The sequence below is a fragment of the Pan troglodytes genome, chromosome X, assembly GCF_028858775.2.
Source record: "Pan troglodytes isolate AG18354 chromosome X, NHGRI_mPanTro3-v2.0_pri, whole genome shotgun sequence".
In the NCBI taxonomy this organism is placed as follows: Eukaryota; Metazoa; Chordata; class Mammalia; order Primates; family Hominidae; genus Pan; species Pan troglodytes.
The window spans coordinates 4,192,197-4,218,102 of record NC_072421.2 but is presented as its reverse complement, the minus strand read 5'-3'; the positions used below and the strand labels follow the sequence as shown (position 1 = coordinate 4,218,102).

The 25,906-nt window shown below is 43.9% G+C and overlaps 1 protein-coding gene across 6 annotated transcripts in view; it reads left to right on the top strand.

The window, feature by feature from the left end:
• The window catches only part of PRKX (protein kinase X-linked), a 109,695-nt gene that overhangs the window by 41,472 nt on the left and 42,317 nt on the right, over window positions 1–25,906 (top strand). For all 6 annotated transcript variants that reach the window (XR_010154750.1, XR_010154751.1, XR_001714057.4 and 3 more), the window contains exon 3: window positions 16,698–16,961. Coding sequence is in view for 3 of the 6 variants with exons in the window: in XM_016943616.2 (XP_016799105.1) it covers window positions 16,698–16,961 (264 nt within the window). In the remaining 3 variants the exon portion in view is untranslated. The remainder of the gene's footprint in view (window positions 1–16,697; window positions 16,962–25,906) is intronic.

The following is a 25,906-nucleotide window of genomic DNA, read 5'->3' as shown; positions in this document are numbered from 1 at the left end:
TTTGCTCTGTGGCCCATCTTGGAGTGCAACGGCGCAATCACAGCTCACTGCAGCCCCAACCTCCCGGGCTTAAGCCATCCTCCTGCCTCAGCCTCCAGAGTAGCCGGGACTACAGGCACCCATCACTACACCCTGCTAATGTTTTTATTTATTTTTAATTTTTAAAAAACATATGTATATATTTTTCACAACCTCTTTGGTGAAGATAATGTTTTTGTTTTTTTTCTATGAACAGGGTCTTGCTATGTTGCCCAGGCTGGTCTTGAACTTTAGGCTGCAAGCAATCCACTTGCCTTGGCCTCCTGGCATGCTGGGATTACAGGTGTGCACCACCACACCTACCTCATTTTAAAATTTTCTGTAGAGATGGGATCTCACTTTGCTGCCCAGGCTGGTCTCAAACTCCTGGGCTCAAATGATCTTCCCACCTCGGCCTCCCAACATGCTGAGGTTACAGATGTGAGCCACCGTGCCTGGCCTATTTCTAACTTTTAAGGAGTGAAATTTCTCTGCACCATGACAGCCTTTGAAGAGGACATTTTGGATGCTTCATGGGTTGTCCTTTGCCCGTACAGCTCACCGGCTCCTCCGAGTGCTGGTTACAGTCGAATGTAGCTGTTATTTGTATGTCAGGTCCGCCTGGTAGTGTTGCCAAAAAGCATGAATTTTTCCTCATCATTTAAAGTCCACATGGAATTTAAGGCCGCTTTTGATATTATTCTCGGGAGGATTTTATTCAGTGTTTTGGGAGAACATGGCAGGGGCTCATTTCAGAATTCTCTGATTTGGGGCTGAGCTCGGTGGCTCACACCTGTAATCCCTGCGTTTTTGGAGGCCAAGGCGGGAGGATCACTTGAGACCAGGAGTTCCAGACCAGCCTGGGCAACATAGTGAGATCTCGTCTCTTAAGAAAAAAAATTAAAAAGAAAATTCTAGCCTGGCCAATATGGGGAAACCCTGTCTCTACTAAAAATACAGAAATTAGCTGGGCGTGGTGGCGCACGTCTATAACCCAGCTACTTGGGAGGCTGGGGCACTAGAATCTCTTGAGCCTGGGAGGCAGAGCTTGCAGTGAGCCAAGATCGTGCCACTGCACTGCAGCCTGGGTGACAGAGCAAGACTTTGTCTCAAAAAATAAAAAATAAAAATAAAAATAAATAAATAAATACATTTCTTTGATTTTGAAATAGTGCAGAAAACAAGGCAGGCCCTGAAGTGCACAGCTCTCGTGAAAAGTTTTGGATCTAGGGAAGTGATTGTCAACAATGAGCCTTTAAAGACTTAATGGTGATAGCAATTTACAGGTGACTTTTCCCAAAAAATGACAGAAAATGAGTTTGCCACTTGGGCATGTTGACTCACACTTATAATCCCAGCATTTTAGGAAGCTGAGGTGGGAGTGTCCCTTGCGCCCAGGAGTTTGAGACCAGCCTGGGCAACATGGCAAGACCCTGTCTCTACAAAAAGTACAAAAATTAGCTGGGTGTGGTGGGGGTGCCTGTAGTCCCTGCTACTCAGGAGGCTGAGGTAGGGGGATCGCTTGAGCCTGGGAGGCGGAGATTGCAGTGAGCCGAGATTGTGCCACTGCACTCCAGCCTGGGGGACAGAGCAAGACCCTGTCTCAAAAAAGAATCCGAAAAACAATGTGGACTTGGAGGGGGTGATGTAACTTAGCCCATGAGACCGCCTTAGTGACTTGCTGATAATTGATCTTTCGGTGCCGTGCAGTATTATGATAACCTGCTATAGCATTTTGCTTTTTCTGTGCATTAACACTTTAGGGACCAAGTGGCTTTAAGAACTGGATTAAAGTTGATCCAGTGCATTCAGACACTTGGCATTCCCTGTACATAACACGAGAGAGCACGCTGGGTCTGGCCAGCCCCATGGATAAGATGCTGGAGGGTGTCCAACGTTGCATGCTGAGGAGCATGTCTTAGAGGAGAATCCTAGATCCTCTGTGAAGAATGAATTTCATCCTCCCAGCTGTGCAGCTTCTCTTCTAAATGTAAGTTGCCTTGCTCAACATCTGCTTCCCATACTGGCAGTTTTAGGCCTTGGACTTCTTGATGAAGGTATAAAACGAGGAATTTCAGCGGAGGTGCCTCCCATTTACGGCTGGAGGAGTCTCTGGGGTGGGGCCGTCCTGCACACTTCAGGGTGTTGGGGAGTGTCCCTGGGCTCCACCCACCAGGGGCCAGGAGCAGCAACCTCAGTTATGAAAAGCAGAAGTGTCTCCATACATAACCAAGTGTTCCTTCAGGGAGGGAGGGCAAAGTTTTCTCCACTAGTGAACCACTGTGATAGACAGACGACGGACAGAGAGAGATGATAGGTATGATAGGTAGGTATATGTTGAGATGGATAGATGATAGATAATAGATATTAAGATAGGTGTAAATGATGGGTGATTGATAGGTGAGTAGATAGATGATGGGTAGCTAATAGATGATATTAAGATAGGTGATAGATAATAGATACTAATATATACAGCTATAGATGATAGATGATATTGAGGTGGGTAGGTGATTGATTGATAGATTAATGACCGATTGCATGTAGGCAGAGCTCTCATGCTAAAAGAGAGTTTCTCAACCTCAGCAGTGCTGACACATGGGGCGGGATCATGGAGGACTCTGTGGTGGGGCATCCTGTGCACTGTAGGGTGTTGAGCAGCGTCCCTGGACTCCACCCAGCAGATGCCAAGAGCACCCATCCCATCTATGATGAGTACCTAAGATGTCTCTAGATACTGCTAAGTTCCCCCTATGGGGGGACAAAAAGTTATCCCCAGTTGTGAACCACTGTGACAGATAGTTGATGGATGGATGGATGGATGGATGGAGATCAACATTGAGACAGATATTTGATAGATGACAGATATTGAGGTAGATGATAGCTATAGATGATAGATGGTTGATAGATATTGAGATAAGTGATTGATAGATGATAGCTATAGATGATAGCTGATGGATAGATAGCTGGTAGCTATAGATGGTAGATGGTTGATAGATATTGAGATAGATAGGTGATTGATTGATAGATTGATGATGGAACGTATTAGTAGAGTTTCTCAACCTCAGCACTGCTGACATTTGGGGCTGGAGGATTCTCTGCGGTGGGACCGCCCTGTGCACTGTAGGGTGCTGAGCAATGTCTCTGGGCTCCACCCACCAGATGCCTCTAGCACCCCCACTCCAGTGTGACAGCCAAAGATGTCTCCAGACATTGTCCAGTGTTTATTGTGGGGAGCAGAATCAGCTCCATTGACACCCACTGTAGCGGATGCACAGACAGATAAATACCTGTGCGTGTGGAGTCCCTTTCTCCCTTTTCTGCCCCAGCCCCTGAGCCTGCAGCCCCACTCTTCTGTCATGATTGATTGGCTTATGGGCCAAACAGTGGTTCCAGTGCCATATTATCTATGGTACAGCAGCCGAGCCAAGCCAGTGGGTTTGGTCTGTGGTTGCAGGGCTTAGCCAGCTTTCTTCTACAGAACTTGGAAGGCAAGAGGTCTCTCCACTCCGGGCCACATCCTTCTAGTTCCTGGATGACCGCTCGTTTCTCCATGGAGAGGAGTTCATGCCAGAACCTCTTCTTCGGGGAGAGTGGATGCATCTCTTGGAAACATCTTTTTTTAAAGTCTGCAGACTTGAGTGTGGTCCCCATTGTCATTGGTACTTGTTGGGGGTAGGAATAAAATCATTCCTTTGTTTTCCTGAGAGTTCAGGAAGAAAGAACACCATGTTCTCTCCTTTTATTTATTTATTTATTTTGCTCTCTATTTGAATTTTAAAAGCAAAAATCTAGAAATAGCGCTTCTTGCTCTGTCATCACTGCCTGCAAAGCACAGAGACCAGAGTGAAAGCAGGCAGCTCCTGGGTCTTCTCTTCCTCTTCTTTGTCCAAAAAATGATACATTGCATGTTTAGTATTTGGGGCAAAGCAGACGCTTCAAAAAGGGAGGCTTATTTTATTATCTATATTTTTCTTTTTTATTATTTTTTACCTTGATTCCCTTTTTCTATGTATGAAAAGGGAGGTTTAAATTCTTGCAAGAGAATGCAATTGTAGTGTCTTCTGAATGGAGTTTTCCATTTGATGCCAAGCCTTCCAGTGCCTTGGTCTAAGGAGAACTGCATAGGGTGAGAAGAGTCCCAGCGATAACGTGGAAAAGGGGCCTTACCGGCTCTGGAGGGCAAGAGGTAGGGGGTGAAGACGCCGTGGACACCTAAGGAGAATTTTGCAGGAGGAGTAGGGGTTTATTGGCTGAAAGGGGTGGGTGGTGGAAAATCATTCTAGACAGGGAGTGACACGGAAGCCATGGGTCACTACGGCGCAGGAGGGACATGGGGGAGAAACTCAAATCTGAGTTCAGCCAGGAGGTGGACACAGGAATGCAGTGAACTCAGATGTGTAGGAGACTGCCATGGGGACTGGGGTATGAGGAAGGACTGGCTCTGGCTCGGCTGTGCCTATAAGGAAGGACTGGCTCTGGCTCAGCTGTGCATTTGGGCTGCTGGACAGTGAGGAGATCCAGGGAGAGAGAGTGCATTCCAATTTGGGAAACTTTGAGGGCAAAACATCTACAGCAACTGTCTCAGAAGAGAGCCTGAGGCAGGGTCCTTGGAGGGAGGAAGCCATAGGTAGATGGAGCCACCGAGGGCTGCTAGGTCACCTTGGTTAAGGGCTAGTTGCAGTGCAGCCAGGTCGGAAAGTAGAGCCGTTCTGGAGCCTCACGTGGCATAGATGTTGGAGGAGATGGGATGAGGATGGCTCATTTTCTTCTTCTCACCACAAAAGCCCAGCTTTATGGCGGGCTCTGGAGAGAGGAGGACCAACTTCTACGGTAAGGTGTCTCCAAATTAGTGAGGCTGATTTGCCTGTTCATAAAAACAAAAACAAAAGCAAAAAAAATCCTTTAGAGGACAAGCCATCCCCGCAGACCCTGCAAATAAAAGACAGCAGATCAGCTTCGCGGATGGAAAAGTGCTGCTGTCAGCTAAAGATGAGGACAGAGCTGGTCAGCTGAGGTCACTGGAGAGGATGGGGAGGGGACTTGGAAACCTCCCTTGTCTCAGTTGTTGTTGACGACATTGACTCTTTCTTCATGTTGACTTTCCCCCCGTTCATAGATTCATAGATTGCTCTCTATGCTGGAAAACATTCTTTAAAATTTAATTTTTTTATTTTGTTAACATATATCACATAACAGTTTACTATTTTAACTTCCTTTTTTTTTTTTTTTTTTTTTTAAAGAAATGAGGTCTTGCTCTGTTGCCCAGGCTGCAGTGTACTGGTGCAATCATGGCCCACTGCAGCCTCAACCTCCTGGGCTCAGGTGATCCTCCTGCCTCAGCCTCCCAAGTAGCTGGGACTACAGGTGCGCACTACCACGCCTGGCTAATTTTTTAATTTTTGGTAGAGACAGGGTCTCGCTGTGTTGCACAGGCTGATCTCCAACTACCAGGCTCAAGCAGTCCTCCTACCTCAGGCTCTCAAGTTGAGCTGGGACTATAGGCACATGCCACCATGCCCAGTTAATATTTTAATTTTTGGCAAACATGTGATCTTGCTTTGTTGCCCAGGCTGTTCTCAAACTCCTGATCTCACTCAATCCTCCTGCCTTGGCCTCTCAAAGTGCTGAGATTACAGGCATGAGCGTCCATGCCCGGCCTCATTTTAACCATTTTTAAAATGTACAGTTCACGGCTGGGCGTGGTGGCTCACGCCTGTAATCCCAGCACTTTGGGAGGCCGAGGTGGGCAGATCACGAGGTCAGGAGATCAAGACCATCCTGGCTAACACAGTGAGACCCCGTCTCTACTAAAAATACAAAAAAATTAGCTGGGCGTGGTGGCGGGTGCCTGTAGTCCTCAGCTACTTGGGAGGCTGAGGCAGGAGAATGGCATGAACCCAGGAGGCAGAGTTTGCAGTGAGCCAAGATCGCACCACTGCACTCCAGCCTGAGTAACAGAGCGAGACTCTGTCTCAAAAAAAAAAAAAAAAAAGTACAGTTCACTACTCGGGAGGCTGAGGCAGGAGGATCACTTCAACCCGGGAGGCGGAGATTGCAGTGAGCTGAGATTGTGTCGCTGCACTCTATCCTGGGCAACAGAGTAAGACTCTGTCTCAAAAAAAAAAAAAAACAGAAAACAAAAAAAACAAAACACAGTTTAGTGGCATGGAGCACATTCATGTTTCTGTGCGACCGCCACCCCATCCCCATCCCCATCCCCATCCATCTCCAGAACTCCTTTTCATCTTCCCCAACTGAAACTCTGTCCTCATGAAACACGCCTTATTGCCCCTCCCTCCAGCCCTGCCCTGGCAACCTCCCTCGTACTCTCTGCTCTATGAATTTGGTGATTCTAGGAACCTTATATAGGCAGAATCATACGGCATTTGTCCTTTTGTGACTGGCTTCTTTCAGTTACTGTAATGTCCTTCAGATTCCCCCGTCCTGTAGAAAGGAATTTCCCTCCTTTCTAAGCCTGAGTACCATTCCATCGTATAGAGGATACAGCATGTTGTGTTTACCCATTCATTCATCCTTGGACACTGGGGCGCCTTCCACCTCTTGGCTGTAGTGAATAATGCTGCCATGAACAAGGTTCGGCAAATATCTGTCCAGTGCCTGCTTTCAGCTGCTTGAATACATTGTTTTAATTTATTATTATTATTTTTTAGAGATGGAGTCTCGCTCTGTCACCCCAGCTGGAGTGCAGTGGTGATCTTGGGTCACTGCAACCTCTGCCTCCTGGGTTCAAGCGATTCTCCCACCTCAGCCTCCTGAGTAGCTGGGATTACAGGCATGCACCACCACCCCCAGCTAATTTTGTACTTTTAGTGAATATGGGTTTTCACCTTGTTGACTGGGCTGATCTGGAATTCCTCATTGCCAGGTAACTATTTCACAGCCTGGTATGGATCCTTCTGTACTTTTCTTTGTGTTAAAAAAGTCCCCTCACACAAACGCACACACACAAGCACACACACGTGCACGTGCACACACACATGCACGCACACATATATGCATGCACACACACACGCGCGCGCCCCATGCAGTTTTGGCCTCATGCCACTAGAGTATGCATCATTTTTGTCTCTTGTTTTCTTGGAGATCCCTCTGGGGTATTTTGAGGAGGAGAAGTTGTATTATTATTGTGTTGTTGTTAATCTTTAGACATTCAGGGATACACGTGGACGTTTGGTACATGGATGTATCATGTCATGGTGAGCTTTGGGCTTCTAGGGTACCCCTTACCCGAATAGTGAACATTGTACCCGATAGGTAATTTCTCAGCCCTCAACCCCTTCCCAGCCTTCCCCTTTTGGGAGTCCCCGTATCTGTTATTTCCATTTCTGTGTCCATGTGGACCCACTGTTGAGCTCCCACTTTTGAGCGAGACTATGCGGTATTTGACTTTCTGTGTCTCAGTTATTTTACTTAGGATAGTGGTTTCCAGTTCCATCCCTGTCGTTGCAAAAGACATGATTTTATTTTTTATGGCGGTGTCAATATACTACATTTTCTGTGACTTTTATATACTAAATTTTCTTTATCCAGTCATCTATTGGAATGGCTGTTATAAAAACTCAAAAAAATCCAGGCATGGTGGCCCACGCCTATAATCCCAGCACTTTGAGAGACCCAGGCAGGAGGATCGCTTGAGCCCAGGAGTTTTAGACCGGCCTGGGCAATATAGGGAGACCCTGTCTCTACAAAAAGCTCGAAGAAATAGCGAGGGATGGTGTTGCACGCCTGTAGTCACAGTTCTTCAGGAGGCTGAGGTGGGAGAATTGCTTGAGCTCAGGAGTTGAAGGCTGCAGTGATCTATGATCGCACCACTGCACTCCAGCCTATGCAACAACAGAGCGAGACCCTATCTAGGAAAAAAACAGAAAAGTAAGAAAACAACAGATGTTGGTGTGGAAGTGGAGGAAAGGGGCCGCGGATGTGCTGCTGGTGCGGGGGAGGTCTTCCAGTGCATGCAGCAGGGGAGGTGACCTCACTTCTCCTCGAGAGGAGCTCAGCCGTGCAAGGCAGTGTTGCAGAGGATGGGAGGGTGCATGTCACCCTAGGAGCAAGGCGGTGTGCCTGTGGGCATGCACTTCCTGGTGACGTTTCCTTGGACCCCACAGTGGGAAACAGGAGCCCCTCTGCCCTCTCATTCCTCTTTCTCTGTATTTGCATTCGCTGTCTTGCTGGTCTCAAGATTCCCAAGCGCTGCTGCCAGCCCACCCCTTCAGCCTGCCAAGCTACATGTGTGCGCCCACTTGACCACTCTCTGAGCCTTCTGCTCAGATGCCTCTCACCAAAAATGAGTTCCTGCTCTTCCTCCTTGCCCCACAGCCCTAATCAGTTCCTCATTTGCACTTCCCCATTTCATAGGTGGTCCTTCCAGCTCTTGGGGCTCACCCAGGAACCATTTTTTATTCCTTTTCTTTGACTGCATTCACTGTAATCCTGAGTCCTGCCCTTTTAACTTTTTTTTTTTTTTAAGAGATGTGGTCTTGCCGTCTCATCCAGGCTGGAGTGCAGTGGTGCAATCATGGCTCACTGCATCCTTGACCTCCTAGGCTCAAGGGATCCTCCCACCTCAGCCTCCCAAGAAACTGGGACCACAAGTGCACACCACTATGTCCAGCTAATTGAATTTGTGTGTGTGTGTGTGTATGTGTAGGGACAAGATCTCACTGTGTTGCTCAGGCTGGTCTCAAACTCGTAATTTCAAGCATTTCCCCTGCCTCAGCCTCCTAAGTAGCTAGGATTATAGGTGCACACCGCCATGCCTTGCCCCTTTCCAATTCTCAAACACATCTCCAGAGCCCATCCACATCAATGATGTCTTCACAGAAGCTGCCATAGCTTATCTAAATTCCCTCCCCTTCTCTCCACTGATCTCCGATCTCTGCTGAACTCACCCCTTCCTGCTGTATCAGCCCAAACGTCTCTGATGTGAAAATAGGCAGGGCGTAGTGGCTCATGCCTGTAATCTCAGCACTGTCAGAGGCTGAGGTGAGAGGATTGCTTGAGGCCAGGAGTTTGAGACCAACCTGGGCATCTTAGTGAGACCCCATCTCTAATTTTTTTTTTTTTTTTTTTTTTTTAAAGGCAGGGCCTTTCTCTGTTGCCCAAGATGGAGTGCAGCGGTGCCATCATAGTTCACTGCAGCCTCATTCTCCTGGGCCCAAGTTATCCTCCCACCTCAGCGTCCCAGATAGCTGGGACTACAGGCCTGCACCACCAAGCCTGGCTAATTTTTAAATTTTGGGGGTCTTGCTATGTTGCCCAGGCTGATCTTGAACTCCTGGGCACAAGTGATTCTGCTACCTCTGTCTCTCAAGTAGATAGGAGTACAGGTGCACATCACCATGCCCACCTAATTTTTAATTTTTTTTTTTTTTTTTTTTTGAGACGGAGTCTCACTCTGTCCCCCAGGCTGGAGTGTAGTGGTGTGATCTCGGTTCACTGCAAGCTCCGCCTCCCAGGTTCACGCCATTCTCCTGCCTCAGCCTCCCAAGTAGCTGGGACTACAGGCGCCCGCCACCACATCCAGCTAATACTTTGTATTTTTAGTAGAGACGGGGTTTCACCATGTTAGCCAGGATGGTCTCGATCTCCTGACCTCGTGATCCACCTACCTCGGCCTCCCAAAGTGCTGGGATTACAGGCATGAGCCACCGCGCCTGGCCCTAATTTTTAATTTTTTGTAGAGACGTGATCTTGCTTTGTTGCCTAGGCTGGTCTTGAGCTCCTGGGCTCAAGCGATCTGCCACCTTGGCCGCGCAAAGTGCCGGAATTACAGACGTGAGCCACCGCACCTGGCCTCCAGCTCTTTTGTGTCCCTCCCCAATCTTCCTTTGGCCTTCAGCTGTGGGGACAGAGATGCCCCCTGCCTCCCTGTCCCCACCTTCTACCTGGTCTTGCAAGACCCCCTCCAGGCATCCTTCCAAGTTTACTATGTAATGTCTGTTCCACATCAAGCCTGCAAAGCTCATGACAGTCACAAGATCTGCCGTTCCTGATATTATGTACCGAGGACATTGCTTGGCACATAAGGGGCCCTTGTCCAAAACATCTGGAAACCAATAAAGAATGTGGCTGGTGAGTTACTGATTAATGTGTTGATGAACTCATTGATTGCTGAGGCTAGTACGTACAGTAAGTGTTAGATCTTGAACATACTTCTCATATCCATTGTGATAAACCCTCTTATCGTCTATTGCTTTTGAACTTTTATAGACTTGATGTTAGGGGCAGAGTCCCGCATTTAACTGGAATCATTGAACCGATGCACCGGTTTCTAATTTTCCAAACTCAGATTTGAAATCACCTGTGGTCACTAAACTCGTCCTATCCCACAGCCCCTGCACATGGTGACTTATGTTTTGTAAATGTTTTTTGGAGATAGTAAAGTCAGTATGTCTTTCAACATTTTGTTCCTTATCTTTAGTGATACCCAGCTCTGTACAAATTCTGTCCACGTAAGCAAAGTCTTGTTTTTTTTTTTTTCCAGATAGGGTCTGGCTCTGTCACTGAGGCTGGACTGCAGACGTTCAGTCATAGCTCACTGCAGCCTTCAACTCCTGGGCTCAGGCTGTCCTCCTGCCTCAGCCTCTTAAGTACCTGGGACTACAGGCCTGCACAACCACACCCGGCTAATCTTTTTATTTTTTTGCAGACACAGAGTCTCCCTATGTTGCCCAGGCTAGTTTCAAACTCTTGGTTTCAAGTGATCCTCTTGCCTCAGTCTCCCAAAGTGCTGGGATTACAGGTGTGAGCCACCAGACTCGCCTGCAAAGTCTGATAAAAGATTTGAAGGAAGGATGTCTCAGAGAACTTCTTTTTTCTTATAATATTTACTTAATCTTATTGATTTGGGGAAGGGCAAGAGAATCCCAGTTATCTAGATTTTTCTTTTTCTTAAAGGAGTATGTTTTTACTTGCTAACTCTCTTTGTAAACTGTTACTTCTTAAAGATGCTGAAGGGTGATCCCGCATTAGTGTATAGGTAAAAATGATGTCTCCATTTCATATATACTGATTAGGTGACTTTATTAAGCCTTGTGGTTTGTTGATGTTGATTTTACTGAGACACTTGTGGAACAGATGTATTTTCATACAACCTTACACATCTCAGTAGTTTTCCCTACTCACGCAGTAACTTTTTCTCCCCTGCTTTCCCTCCTCCTCACCCCACCTCTTCTCCCCTCCCCTCCTTTCCTCTTCCCTTCCCTCCTCTTCTCATTTGATACAAAGCCCTAACTCTCTTCCTCTACAGATCATCCTACCCATGGTTGAAATAGCAACTTCCCTTGCAAGCCAGGTGACCGAACCTGAGATGTTTGTATTGTCAGGGCTTGCATATTCTACATGCCTGTGTAATCCTCAAAGTTCTTTCATTCCTTGCTTCTAACCTACCCAAATCCTTCTAATCTCCCACCATGGTTAATTATCTCTGATGCTCCTGAAAGGTGACCTGCTGCTACATTGTGACAAGGTGATGCATTATTCTTAAGAGGATCTGTGCAGGTTATTATCCCAGAGTGAGGTAGATGGGGGAGGATACAGGATATATCCAAAAATGTGTTGCAAACTAATTGATAGAGAGAGAGAGAGAGAGTGTGTGTGTGTGTGTAAGCCATAGGGAAATAGAGCCATGTATATTCTCTTCAACCAAATTAACAGTTGTAGACAGTGGTCTTGCTATTGCTTTGACTATTAATGGTATTTTCAAGAGCTCAGTGTTACCCCCACATGTTCAGTATCACACCTTGGCTGGTCAGTCGTAGCTAAATTTTCCTTCCCCCTTGCACCCTGAAGAAATTTAGAAAGTCAGCTGACACAGAAGTTTATTGTAAAAGTTCACTAGTACGATAGTATTTGGACCTTGGAAAATATTTCCCCACCAGAACAGTGAAATCATGAAATCGTGTTTGTCTTCTGAGCTCATCCACAGAAGTACAGTTTGACCGTCATTCATTTGAGATACCGTGTACTTAATCACGAAATATTACTGAGAGGAACACTCTTGCCCAACCAATAACGGTGCAAAGCAGAAAAACAGGGCATTTAGCTGGGAGAAAATGAGTCGAGATGTCAGTGATAAGATGGAAGGAATGTGGGTATGTGCTGGATCTTTTAGAACTCCAGCAGATTGCTCTGGAAAACAGCCACTACATACCAAAAGTAGCCGGTCATGGTGGCATGCGCCTGTAATCCCAGCTACTCGGGAGGCTAAGTCGGGAGAATCACTTGAACTCGGGAGGCGGAGGTTGCAGTGAGCCAAGATCGTGCCATTGCACTCCAAGCCTGGGTGACAGAGCAAGACTGTCTCAAAAAACAAAACAAAAAAAAAACACCACTCCAACAAAATACTTCTCCTTCCTCATATAGTCTCCCTGCTTCCCTTTATGCCTCAAGACCACACATTTTGAACTTGCTGAGCTATAAGAAGTGAATGGAGAGGTGGGACACAGGTGCACAGCCTTCAGTAACTGAAGGAAAAAAAAACAGAAAAAATGTCTAACCCTGAGCTTCCTGAGCTCCCTTCAGCCACCCAGCTGCTGAGGGGCAGGAATCCAGCAGCAAGGTGGAGAGCAGAAGGCATTCCTGCAACCTGTATGTGTGGGTCATTAGTCCCCCACCTCCAGCATCATTGCAGAATCTGCAAATTTAAAAGTGCATTAGGTAAGAGCCTTTTTTATAAGAGGCCCATATTTTTGCTAATACATAAAAACATTGTGATTAGTCAAATAAATGTTCATCTAAAATAGACACAGTAGCATGTGTCTATTTTTTTTTTTTTCCTTTTAGAAATGAGGTCTTGCTCTGTCACCCAGGTTGGAGTACAGTGATGTTGTGATCATAGCTCACTGCAGCCTCCAATTCCTGGGCTCAAATGATCTTCCCACCTCAGCCTCCCGAATTGCTGGGATGCCACCATGCCTGGCTGATTCTTTTATTGTAGAGACGGGATCTTGCTGTGCTGCTCATGCTGCTTTCAAATACCTGGCCTCAAGTGATCCTCCTGCCTTGGCTTCCCAAAGTGCTGGAATGACAGGCATTGAGCTGCCGTGCCCAGCCTATGATTTTTCTTAGCATTAATCTCTGTGTCATTGCAAGCTGTCTCCCACGTCCTTGCCTTCATTCTACATTGTTTTGGTGGAATGGCCTGTGCTAGCAGACAAGACCATCCGGTCGACCTTGAGCATCCTTCCCTGTCCTCAGGGAATGTTTCCTGGGCCTCGTTTTGTTTTCTTCATACACCAGCGGGGTGCAGCTCATTTGAATGAGCTTGCAGGGGAGCATCTGTGATAGCATCATGATCAGATGAGACAAAACTGGCATGGGTCCTGGTCATGGTTGAAGACCTTTATGCTCCTGATTCTACTGGGTGTCTTCTACTGGTGAAGGCTCATGTGCTCATGGGAACACGGGCATGCTGATGTCTTCCGAGTCCTCTCCAAAAACAAAGCCCAGGTCAGGTACAGCGGCTCACGTTTGTAATCCCAGCACTTCGGGAGGATGAGGCAGGAGGATTGCTGGAGCCCTGGAGTTCAAAACCAGCCTGGGCAACACAGTGAGACCCTGTCTCTACAAATAACAGTAATAAAAATTAGCCAGGCATGGTGGCATGCACCTGTAGTCCTAGCTACTTGGGAGGCTGAGGTGAGACGATTCCTCGAGCCCGGGAAGTTGAGGCTGCATGAGCCTTACCTGCACCACTGCACTCCAGCCTGGCAGACAGAATAAGAACCTGTTTCAAAAACAAACAGACCGGGCACGGTGGCTCATGCCTGTAATCCCAGCATTTCTGGAGGCCGAGGCGGGTGGATCGCCTGAGGTCAGGAGTTCGAGACCGGCCTGGCCAACATGGTGAAGCCCCATCTCTACTAAAAATACAAAAATTAGCTGGGCGTGGTGGTGGGCGCCTATAATCCCAACTACTTGGGAGGCTGAGGCAGGAGAATCGCTTGCACCCAGGAGGCGGAGGTTGCAGTGAGCCGAGATTGCACCGTTGCACTCCAGCCTGGGCAACAAGAGCAAAACTCTGTCTGAAAAACAAACAAACAAAAATCCCAAAGCCCTTAGTTCCAAATCTTGCCTCATACCCCACCCGTCCCATCTTTAGGTGAAAATGTTCTTTCCTTATCAGTGCGTATCTCTCCAAACTGTATTTGTAACTTGTGCTGAGATGTTGAATGCACAGACGCACCTCAGTATCTTCTGTTCCTTCTTTCATCCCTACCCCCACCTTCCTCAATCTCTCATTGCTGCGTTTTCTTCCATTAATCAACACCTTTGTAAGGAGAAGCACCTCAGGCAATCTCCCACAAGCAAGTGCTTCGAAATACTTCATTTGGGGCTTTTTAAAAGGGCTACCTTTTCCTAGCAGGTTTGGGATGCAGTCTGCTAGTTTATTGTTAATTCTCAGGCTTAATGATAGTTCCAGGTTACTGAATCAGGTGTGATCTCTGAAGACGTGTGTGTTGTAGGTTAGTTAGTTAGTGCTGCCATAACAAAGTAGCATAGATGGTGTGGATTAAACAACACTGATTTATTGTTTTATAATTTTTGAGGCTAGAATTTTGAGAAGAACGTCTTAACAGGGCTGGTGCCTCCTGAGCCCTCTCTCCTTGGCTTGCAGACGCTGTCTTCTCCCTGTATCCTCACGTGGTCGTCCCTCTGTGTGTGTCTGTGTCCTCATCTCCTCTTCTTAGGACTCCAGTCCCGTTGGAATAGGGCCCATTCTAGTGACCACATTTTACCGTAATCACCTGTTTACATGCCCTGTCTCCAAATACAGTCACATTCTGAGGTCCTGAGGGTTTGGACTTCAACATGTGGATATTGGGAGGACACAGTTCAGCCCATAGCATACTGTTGGCTGGTTTATTATGAGACCATGATATTTACTATTCATTCATCCCAAGACAATGAGACCTTTTACCCATGTGCCAGGATACACATATCTTAACATCTGCTGTTGTCTGAATACGTCCTTTCCAAATTCATATATTGAGACAGTAACCCCCAAAGCTATGGAATTAAAAGGTGGAGCTTTGGGGGAAGTGATTAGATCGTGAGGGTGAAGCCGCTGAACAGGACCAGTGCCCTCGGTGAAGGGGCCTGAGGGAGCCCGTTTCCCCTTGGTCCATGGGAGGACAGCGAGAAGGGCCCTTCCCTCAGGAATGGGCCCTTACCATGCAGTTCATCAGCAGGCGCCCCGACCTCGGACTTCCAGCCTCCAGAACTGAGGGTAATACATTTTTCTTATTTGTAAGACCCCCTAGTATATGGTATTTTTGTGATAGCAGCCAGAATGGACTAAGACAACATCTATGTAACATCTGTGGAACTTGTACTTTAATGTCCATCTATATGCTTATCCCAGTATCTGATTATACACCTCTTAACATCTACACATGTCTTAGCATCTACCTATACTGATGAATTACACCTTTCTATATGCAGACCTCAGCACCTGTCTATACCTGTAGAGTCACATCTACACACACGCATATCCTAACATCTGTCTGTATGCACACCTTAGCATCTGTCTATCACATATATTAGCATCTACACCTACATATTAACATCTACCTCCACCCATATCCTAATATCTGTCTGCACCCACCGAGCAACACTGGTCTACACGTCTATACCCATATCCTAACATCTCTCTATACCTCTGTTAATATCTATCTACGTTCATATTCTAACATCTGTCTTTACGTGTATATTAACATCTCTCTACACCCATATCCTACTATCCATCTACACCCATATTGTAACATCTGTCTCTTCCTATATGTTAACATCTCTCTACACCCATATTCTAACATCTATGTCCATATGTTAACCTCTGTCTACACCCGTATCCTGACATCCATCTACACCCACATTGTAACATCTATACGTATAGATATCATCTGTCTTCACCTATATTGTAACATTGATCTCTATCCATATTCTAACGTCTGCCTACATCCATATCCTAACATCTATACCTACATATTAACATCTGTCTACACCTATATTCCAACATTTATCTATCTGTATTTTATTTGTCTATGCCCATACATTAACACCTGTCTACACCCATAATCTAACATCCATCTGCACCCATATACTAACACCTGTCTGCATCCATCTACACCCATATATTAATACCTGTCTACATCCATCTACACCCATATCCTAACATCTCTCTATACCTACATATTAACATCTGTCTACACCTGTATTCCAACACTTATCTATATCCATATTGTAATATCTGTCTACACCCATATCCTAACATCTATCTATAACTACATATTAACATCTTTCTATACCTATATGCTAACATATATCTATATCCATATTTAATACCATATGGTAACACTGTTGACACCCATGTATCAGCCCCGATGTACACCCATATCCTAACATCTGTCTCTAAGCACATCGTAACATCTGTGTGTACGTGCATTCGAACACCTATCTGTACCCATATATTAACATCCGTCTTTACCCATGTGCTGATATCTGTGTGCTCCATGTCCCGACATCTGTCCCCAGCTATTACTGTCTGTCTGTACACACATTTTGGCATCTAGCTGCATCTGTACCCCAACACCTAGCTGACGGCGTACCCCCTGCCCTGCCTTGGCGGGGCCCTGAGCATGTGCTGTCTGTCCCCGCAGGTTCTGGACGTGGCATGACGAGCGCTTCCTCTACATGCTCATGGAGTACGTGCCGGGTGGCGAGCTCTTCAGCTACCTGCGCAACCGGGGGCGCTTCTCCAGCACCACGGGGCTCTTCTACTCTGCGGAGATCATCTGTGCCATCGAGTACCTGCACTCCAAGGAGATCGTCTACAGGGATTTGAAGCCGGAGAACATCCTGCTGGATAGGGATGGCCACATCAAGCTCACGGACTTTGGGTTCGCCAAGAAGCTGGTAGACAGGTAAGAGGAACGTGAACTCCGATGGAATCTACACTGCTTGGCAATGAGAAAGGTGGTGGTAGTTGTGGCAGGTCAGGCAGGGAAAGATTGGGAACCAGAGTTTAACTCTCATGTGTGGGAGACACTTGCAACCAGGGATGAGAGAGCCAGCTTGACCCACAGCTCGTTTTAGGTGGGCTGCGATTGCTGGCAAAGAGCCAGTGGGCAGGAAGTCAGTCTCCTTCACTGGCACCGTGGAGGAAATCAGAACACCACATATCCGCTATTGATCCGAAATGATGAGGAAATGAGTCATATCCAAGTTTGAATTGCCCTGACTATAAAATAGATCTGCATCGAATAGGATACAATATCTCTTAAAATTAAATGCCAGGTGCTGTGGCTCACACCTGTAATCCCAGCACTTTGGGACGCCGAGGTGGGAGAATCATTTGAGCCCAGGAGTTTGAGACCACTGTGGACAACCTAGTGAGACCCCGTCTCTACAGAAATATATATATTTAAAAAAAAGTTGATTATGGTGGTGGATCCCTGTAGTCCCAGCTACTTGGGAGGCTGAGGTTGGAGGATTATTTGAGCCCCGGAAGTTGAGGCTGCAGTGAGCTGTGATTATACCACTGCACTCCAGCCTGGGTGAAAGAGCAAGATCCTATCTCAAAAAAAACCAAAAAAAAAAAAAAAAAAACCAAATTGAATATTCCATACACACCTGCTCACACACACGTGCACTTATTTTTTTCTGTTATCTATATTTCTATTATGTATATATATATTTCCACTATATATGTATATTAAATAGAAATACATATAATACTATATTATTGTATATAACATATAGTATATTTTATGTACATATGATATAGTATTATATATGTATAGTATATATTATACTATATATTATATAGTATACTATGACTATGATATAGTATCATATAGGTATGCTATATATTATAATATATAATATATAGCATACCTATATGATACTATATCATACATATCACTATAATCTATATAGTATATATTATATGTATTATATATTACACATACTACATATAATATGTATTATATAGCATATTATACTATATAATATATAATATATATTACATAGTATATAATATATATTATATAGTATATAATATATAATATATATTACATAGTATATAATATATATTACATAGTATATAATATATATATTACATAGTATATACTATATAATATATATATTACATAGTATATACTATATATAATATATATATTACATAGTATATACTATATATAATATATATATTACATAGTATATACTATATAATATATATATTACATAGTATATACTATATATAATATATATAACATAGTATATTATATATATTATATATATTACTTAGTATATAATATATATTATAGTATATAGTATATATACTATATATACTATATAGTATATAGTATATAATATATATTATAGTATATAGTATATATACTATATATACTATATAGTATATAATATATAATATATATATTACATAGTATATATTATATATATTACATAGTATATAATATATATTATATATATTACATAGTATATAATATATATTATATATATTACATAGTATATAATATATATTATATATTACATAGTATATAATATATATATTACATAGTATATAATATATATCATATATTACATAGTATATAAGATATATTATATATATTACGTAGTATATAAGATATATAGTATACCTATATCATACTATATCACATGTATGATATATGTGTTTCTTTTCTGGAAACACACTCACAGACATACCCCAAAACAATGTTTGAACAAACATCTGGGCACCCCACGGCCCATCAACACATGAAACGAACCATCACATGTTGTCTCAGCCAGTGCGGGCTGCACTAACACCCATTCATAGACTGGGCAGCCTCAACAGCAGACATTCATGGCTCACAGCTCTGGAGGCTGGAAGTCCGAGATCGAGGTGCGACAGATTCTGTACCTGGAGGGAACCAGCTTCCTGGTTCGTAGACGGCGCCTTCTCACTGTGTCCTCACATGGTGGAAGGGGCGAGGGGGCTCTCTGGGGCCCCTTTTGTAAGGGCACTCATCCCATTCATGAGACTCCACCTTCGTGACCTTATCACCTCCCAAAGGCCCCACCTCCTAATCCTATCACTTTGGGGATGATGATTTCAACATAGGAATTTTGGGGGGGGTGGGCACACACATTCAGCTTATAATACATGTATATGTATTTTTTTTTCCATGATTGGATTCATTTAACCAGTCTGTCGTGACAAAAGACCACACACTGGGCATTTTAAAGAATAGACCTTTTCCTCTCACTGTCATGGAGGCTAAGGTCTGAGATCCAGGTGTGGGCAGGGCTGGTTCCTCCTGAAGCCTCTCTCCTTGGCTTGGAGACGCTGTCTCCTCCCTGTGTCCTCACAGGATTGTCCCTCTGTGCATGTCTGTATCCTCATCTCCTCTTCTTATGAGGACACCAGTCCTCTTGGATCAGGACCCACCCTAGTGACCTCGTTTTACCTTAATGACCTCTTTAAAGATGCTCTTTCCCATATAGTCACATTCTGAAGTTCTGGGGGTTAGGACTGCAGCATATAAGGTTTAAGGGATACATTTCAGCCTGGAACAGTTATATATAGATATGTTTCCGTACACACACATACTCCATTGAGGAGAAAACAGTTATCCTTTTTTGTTTGTTTTTTTGTTTTTTTTTGAGACGAAGTCTCGCTCTGTCGTCCAGGCTGGAGTGCAGTGGCACAATCTCGGCTCACTGCAACCTCCGCCTCCCAGATTCAAGTGATTCTTCTGCCTCAGCCTCCCAAGTAGCTGGGATTACAGGTGCCCGCCACCAGGCCTGGCTTTTTTTTTTTGAGATGGAGTCTGGCTCTGTCGCCCAGGCTGGAGTATAGTGGCACAATCTCAGCTCACTGCAAGCTCCACCTCCCGAGTTCACGCCATTCTCCTGCCTCAGCCCCCCAAGTAGCTGGGACTACGGGCGCCCGCCACCACGCCCGGCTAATTTTTTGTATTTTTAGTAGAGACGGGGTTTCACTGTGTTAGCCAGGATGGTCTCAATCTCCTGACCTTGTGATCCGCCCGCCTTGGCATCCCAAAGTGCTAGGATTACAGGTGTGAGCCACCGCACCCGGCCCCAGTATGTAGTCTTTTATCTCTCACCCACCTCCCACCCTTTCCCCCAAGTCCTTGAAGTCCGTTGTATGGTTCTTATGCCTCAGCGTCCTCATAGCTTAGCTCCCAATGGATCTTTAATTTACATTCATAAAATCAACAGTCATAAAAAGTAAATTCACATGCCCAAGCTGCTGAAAAATACTCAGAAAGATTTTTGGTAACTATACTGTCAGTTTTTCAATCAGATTAAATTAATGAAAGTAGAATTAGATAATGACATGAGTTCCTTGGTAGACAAGCTACATTTCAAATACCCAGGATTGCACATGGCTATCGGCTTCTGTCTTGGTCAGACAAGCCTAGAAAATACATCTTATATTTCCATATTCTTTGATGTGGTGGGGTTGGGTAAGGAGATAATTACACTAATTATACTCCTAACATTGTAAAACCATCTGCGTTTTGAGAAACTTGATGTGGGGGCAGTTTTACACTAAATGACTCTCTTCTCTGGCAGCTTTTAGAAAAGGGCTCTCCTAGGAAAATTTTATGATGCGTTTACATTCAATCTGATTTTCCCCTATAGTATTTCTTGTACTACATTTCCAAAAATAAGGCACATGGAAATTAGGTGCATTTTACATGGAGTAGGAAAGATGCAGGATTTTTTAAAATATTGATTTATAGCATCTGTGCTGCCCTCTCTTGGCAGCACACGGTATATTAGTAAATTCTTTTAAAGTCATTTTATTTGCAAGTCTAATTCAAAGAAAACAGAGATAAGATATTTCATATATTCACTTGTTTATAAGTTTGACAAACCATGTTACTGTCCAGTTAATTCATGATGTCTATTTAAATGGACGAAGATGGTTTAGTATATAACATGCAGCAATTATTTTACTTAATGAACATGTGAAAATCTTAGAAAATGCCTCATTACCATCTTGATAGATTGCTTTTGCAAAGAACTGCATCTTCCTCTGTATGGGTAATGTAGCTTCTGGAAACTTTTTTTTTGTGGGGGCTTTTTTCTCCTTTTTTTTTGACCGTCATTGTAACGAAGCATCTCTCTGCTGGCCCGGCCCCAGGGAAGTTGTGTTCATGGGGGCAGATACATGGCCCTGCCTCTGATTCAGCATTCAAACAGTACATGTGCCTTTTGAATAAAACTGAAATTCACCACTGTATCGTGGGCCACTACAGAATAGATGGAACTAAACAGGGAGGCCTCATCTTGAATAACCTTTTTTTTTTTTTTTTTTTTTTTTTTTAAGACAGGGTCTTACTTTGTCACTCAGGCTGGAGTGCAGTGGTGGGATCTTGGCTCACTGCAACCTTGGCCTCCTGGGCTCAAGCGATCCTCCCATTTCAGCCTCCCAAGTAGCTGGGATTACAGGCATGTACCACCACACCTGGCTAATTTTTGTATTTTTAGTAGAGACCTGGTTTCACCATGTTGCCTAGGCTGGTCTTGAACAGCTGGCCTCAAGTGATCCACCTGCCTCGACCTTCCAAAGCATTGGGATTACAGGCGTGAGCCACCATGCCTGGCCTTGAATAACATTTTTGAACATATCCCAGAAAGAAGTCTGTTTCTCATTTTTCTCTTTTTTTTTTTTTTTTTTTTTTTTTGGAGAGGAGTCTCACTCTGTCGCCCAGGCTGGAGTGCAGTGGTGCAATCTCGGCTCACTGCAAGCTCTGCCTCCCAGGTTCATGCCATTCTCCTGCCTCAGCCTCCCGAGTAGCTGGGACTACAGACGCCTGCCACCACGCCCGGCTAATTTTTTGTGTTTTTAGTAGAGACGGGGTTTCACCGTGTTAGCCAGGATGGTCTCGATCTCCTGACCTCGTGATCCGCCCGCCTCGGCCTCCCAAAGTGCTGGGATTACAGGCGTGAGCCACCACGCCCTGCCATTTTTCTCTTATAGCATGGGGTAAAAACATACTTAAGCATGTTGTAATGTAATCTACTCACTACATGAATTTCTTTCTTTGTTTTTTGTTTCTTTTTTGAGACAGGGTCTCACTCTGTCACCCAGGCTGGAGTGCAGTAGTGCAACCATGGCTCACCGCAGCCTCGAACTCCCAGGCTCAAGCAATCCTCCTGTCTCTCAGCCTCCCAAGTAGCTGTGACTACAGGCTTGCACACCCTGCCTGGCTAATTTTTGGATTTTTTGTAGAGACGGGGTTTCACTATGTTGCAAGGGCTGGTCTTTAACTCCTAAACTGACGCAGTCCTCCAACCTTGGCCCCCCAAAGTTTTGGGATTACAGGCGGGAGCTACGGTACTCAGCCTCTCCCTCCCTTCCTTCCTTCCTCCCTCCCTCCCTCCCTCCCTTCCTTCCTCCTTTCCTCTCCCTCCCCTCCCTCCCTCCCTTCCTTCCTCCCCTCCCCTCCCATTCCTTCCCCTTCCCTCCCCTCCCATTCTTCCCCTTCCCTCCCCTCCCATTCCTTCCCCTTCCCTCCCCTCCTCTACCCTCCCCTCCCCTCCCCTCCTCTAACCCTCCTCTCCCCTCCCCTCCCCTAGCAACCCTGTTAACTGAATGACTTGTACCCTACTTATTTTAAACCACTGCTCTTGGTGACTTGATTTCTGACTTTCCTAGGTTGTCAGTATGTTCAGATGGTGTTCTTTTGTGACTTGCGTTCACCAGGCTCTTGTTTTCTAACAGCAATATTACGTTTGTATTTTAAATATTTTGCACACACACTTTATGTTATCTAGATAGCTCCCCAAAAGATTTGGTGGCAAACTAGAATTATTTCTGGTTTTATGAAATGGTCAAAATAAAATACTGATGTGTTTAATTTGATTTTATAATTCAAATGCATAACACAAGCATCCCTTACCTGAAATACTTCAGACCAGAATTGTTTTGGATTTTAGATTTTTTTCAGATTGTGGAATATTTGAATTACACTTACCTGTGAGCATCCCTAATTTGAAAATCTGAAATCCAAGATGCTCCAGTGAGCATTTCCTTTGTGCTGTGAGCCTCATGTCGGTGCTGGAAAAGTATTGACTTTTGGAGCATTTGGGATTTCAGATTTGGATTAAAGATGCTCAACCTTTATACATCTGTCTTTAAACCATAACAGATGGTTTTCTTTCTCTGCAACAGCTCTTTTTTGTTTGTTTTTGGTGTTTTTTATTTCTCTGCGACAGCTTTTTGTTTGTTTTTGTTTTTTTGTGTTTCTTTTGAGACAGGGTCCCACTATGTTGGCCAGGATAGTCTTGAACTCCTGGCCTCAAGCAATCCTCCCACCTCGGCCTCCCAAAGTGCCAGGATGGTAGCCGTGAGCCACCATGCCAGGTGCAACAGCTCTTTCCTAGTTCCTCTGTTGTAGCATTTTAAATCCAGATGTTACATTGATTACTGTCCTCTGGATTTTTATTTCTAGCCTTATAGGGATAACATTGAACCTAGTCTTTCAAAATTACTACTTACCCCTTTCACACACACACACACACACACACACACACACACACACACACACGAGTAGAGAGAGTAATTCACATTGAAACCTTATGGCCCCATCACCCAACTTCGATTGTTATCAAAGCTTTGTCACTTTGTTTTTTTTCTCTTTGCCCATTTGTTTCTTGAGTTATTTTAAAGCAGGTGCACTTTATCCTATCTTTAACAGATAACTCCCTTTAAAAAAGAACTTCAGTGCCATTATCACATCTGACAACTATTTAAAAAAAAAAAAAACCCAGCCTGGGTAACATAGCAAGACCTCATCTCTACAAAACATCAAAAACAAAAAAATTAGCCTTGCATAGGTTAAATCCAGCCCCCTATGTGTCTGTTAATAAAGTTTTATTGGAACACAGTCACATCTTGGGGGCTTTTGAGCTACCGTAGCAGAGCTGGATATTTGTAACAGAGACCATGTGATTCACAAGGCCTAAAATATTTGCCGTCTGGCTCTTTACAGAAAATATTTGCCCACCCCTGAGCCAGGCCATTTGCTTTGTGAACTGGTTAAAATTGGCCAGGAGCTCTCTCTGTGCAGTGGAATATTATTTGGCCATGAAAAGGAATATAATTCTGACACATTCTACACGTTGATAAACCTTGAAAACGTGATATTGGATGAAATAAGCCAGACCAAAAAGGTCTCATATTGTGTGATTCTACTTGTAGGAGGGCCCTAGATTCTTCCAAATCATAAGGACAGAAAGTAGAATGGTGGGTGCCAGGGGCCGGGGAGGTGCAGGGAAGGGGGAGATGCTGTTTAATGAGGATGGAGTTTCTGTTTGGAATGATGAAGAAGTTCCAGCAGTGGACGGTGGGGAGGGTTGAACACCAAGGTCAATGGACTTCCCACCACCGAACTATACAATTAAAAATGCTTAAAATGGAAAATTCTATGCTGTGTGTATTTTACCACATTAGAAAATCATACATATAAAATCATAATTATGTATATAATTATAAATAACTATATAATTGTAATAGTTACACATAAATAATATATCCTACATTAAATTTATATATTTAAATATATTTATCTCTTTAATATATTAAATATTTTAGTATATTCATATATAAATTTAATACATAAAGATATTAATGTAATGTGTTAATTACTAATATAACAATGTATGTATATATTAATATACTAATATATTCTAATTATAATTATATATTAAATATGTAATTTTTAGTTAAACATAATTATATTTAAAAATAATTTAATACAATTAAATATATAATAAATGGATACAATTTTATATTTAATATTACATATTTAATTTTATAAACATGGCTACCAAATAATTATATGTGCTCATAAATTATGGTATAAATATGTTTAGAAAGTTATATGTAGCTATAATTATACATTATTATCCATAGTTTTATATATAATTTTATAAATATATATTTATTTTTAAAATTTAAATTTATATATTAGTATGTGTTACACATTTAGTGTTTAGATTATAAGTTCAAATTTAAACATATACATGTATAAATACATAATGGTTTTATATATATTTCGTAACACCAGAAAAGTCTTTCTAGTTACTTTAGAACTTTTCCCCTAGCTTCTTTCTTTGAGTATTTAACGGAAGTCAAGGAGGGCCTGAGATGTCGAGTCTGTTTGCAGTCGGTGTTGTTACTTTCCCTTGAGCCCCTTTTAATTTTGCTGTAGTTCATACTAGGACGTGGGTATTACTGTGCCGAGGTTGGTGACAGGCACCCTTCTCCCTGCTGATCAGTGGTGCCTAGGAGCCATTGTCACCGAGGAAACCCCTCCCAGGGCCTGGGCTGGCCATCGGAAGCTGTCCCATGCTCGCAGACACACACCTTCTCCCTTCACGGGCCTGAAATTCTCAACTGTTTGTCCCCATCAGACAGTTCTAGGAACTGTGATTGTGTCCCCATAAAAAAAAGATGACAAAATCTTTCCTTTTTATGAAAAACCCCACACCCTGCTGCTTTATTGCAACCCAAGATCCTATAAGAAAAGGCAATGTAGTATTTTCACCATGAGTACTGAGCGAACATCTATTTCCTGCATTACCAAACCCAGACAAAACACTGGCTCATACTTTTCTGATAAAAAGGGAAAAAATGCATTTGTATCTGTAATCAAGTGTAAAAGCTGTCATCAGCTGTCCTTCCTCCTGAGCCCCACCATGCCCCTGTTAGCTGAGTGACACGCTCACCATGTCATAAAGCCGTGAGGAGAGACAGAAAGTGAGGCTGGTGACGCCACCTGCTAGGACGTAAGAGGGACTGGACCGAAACTCAGCTTGGAGATGTCAT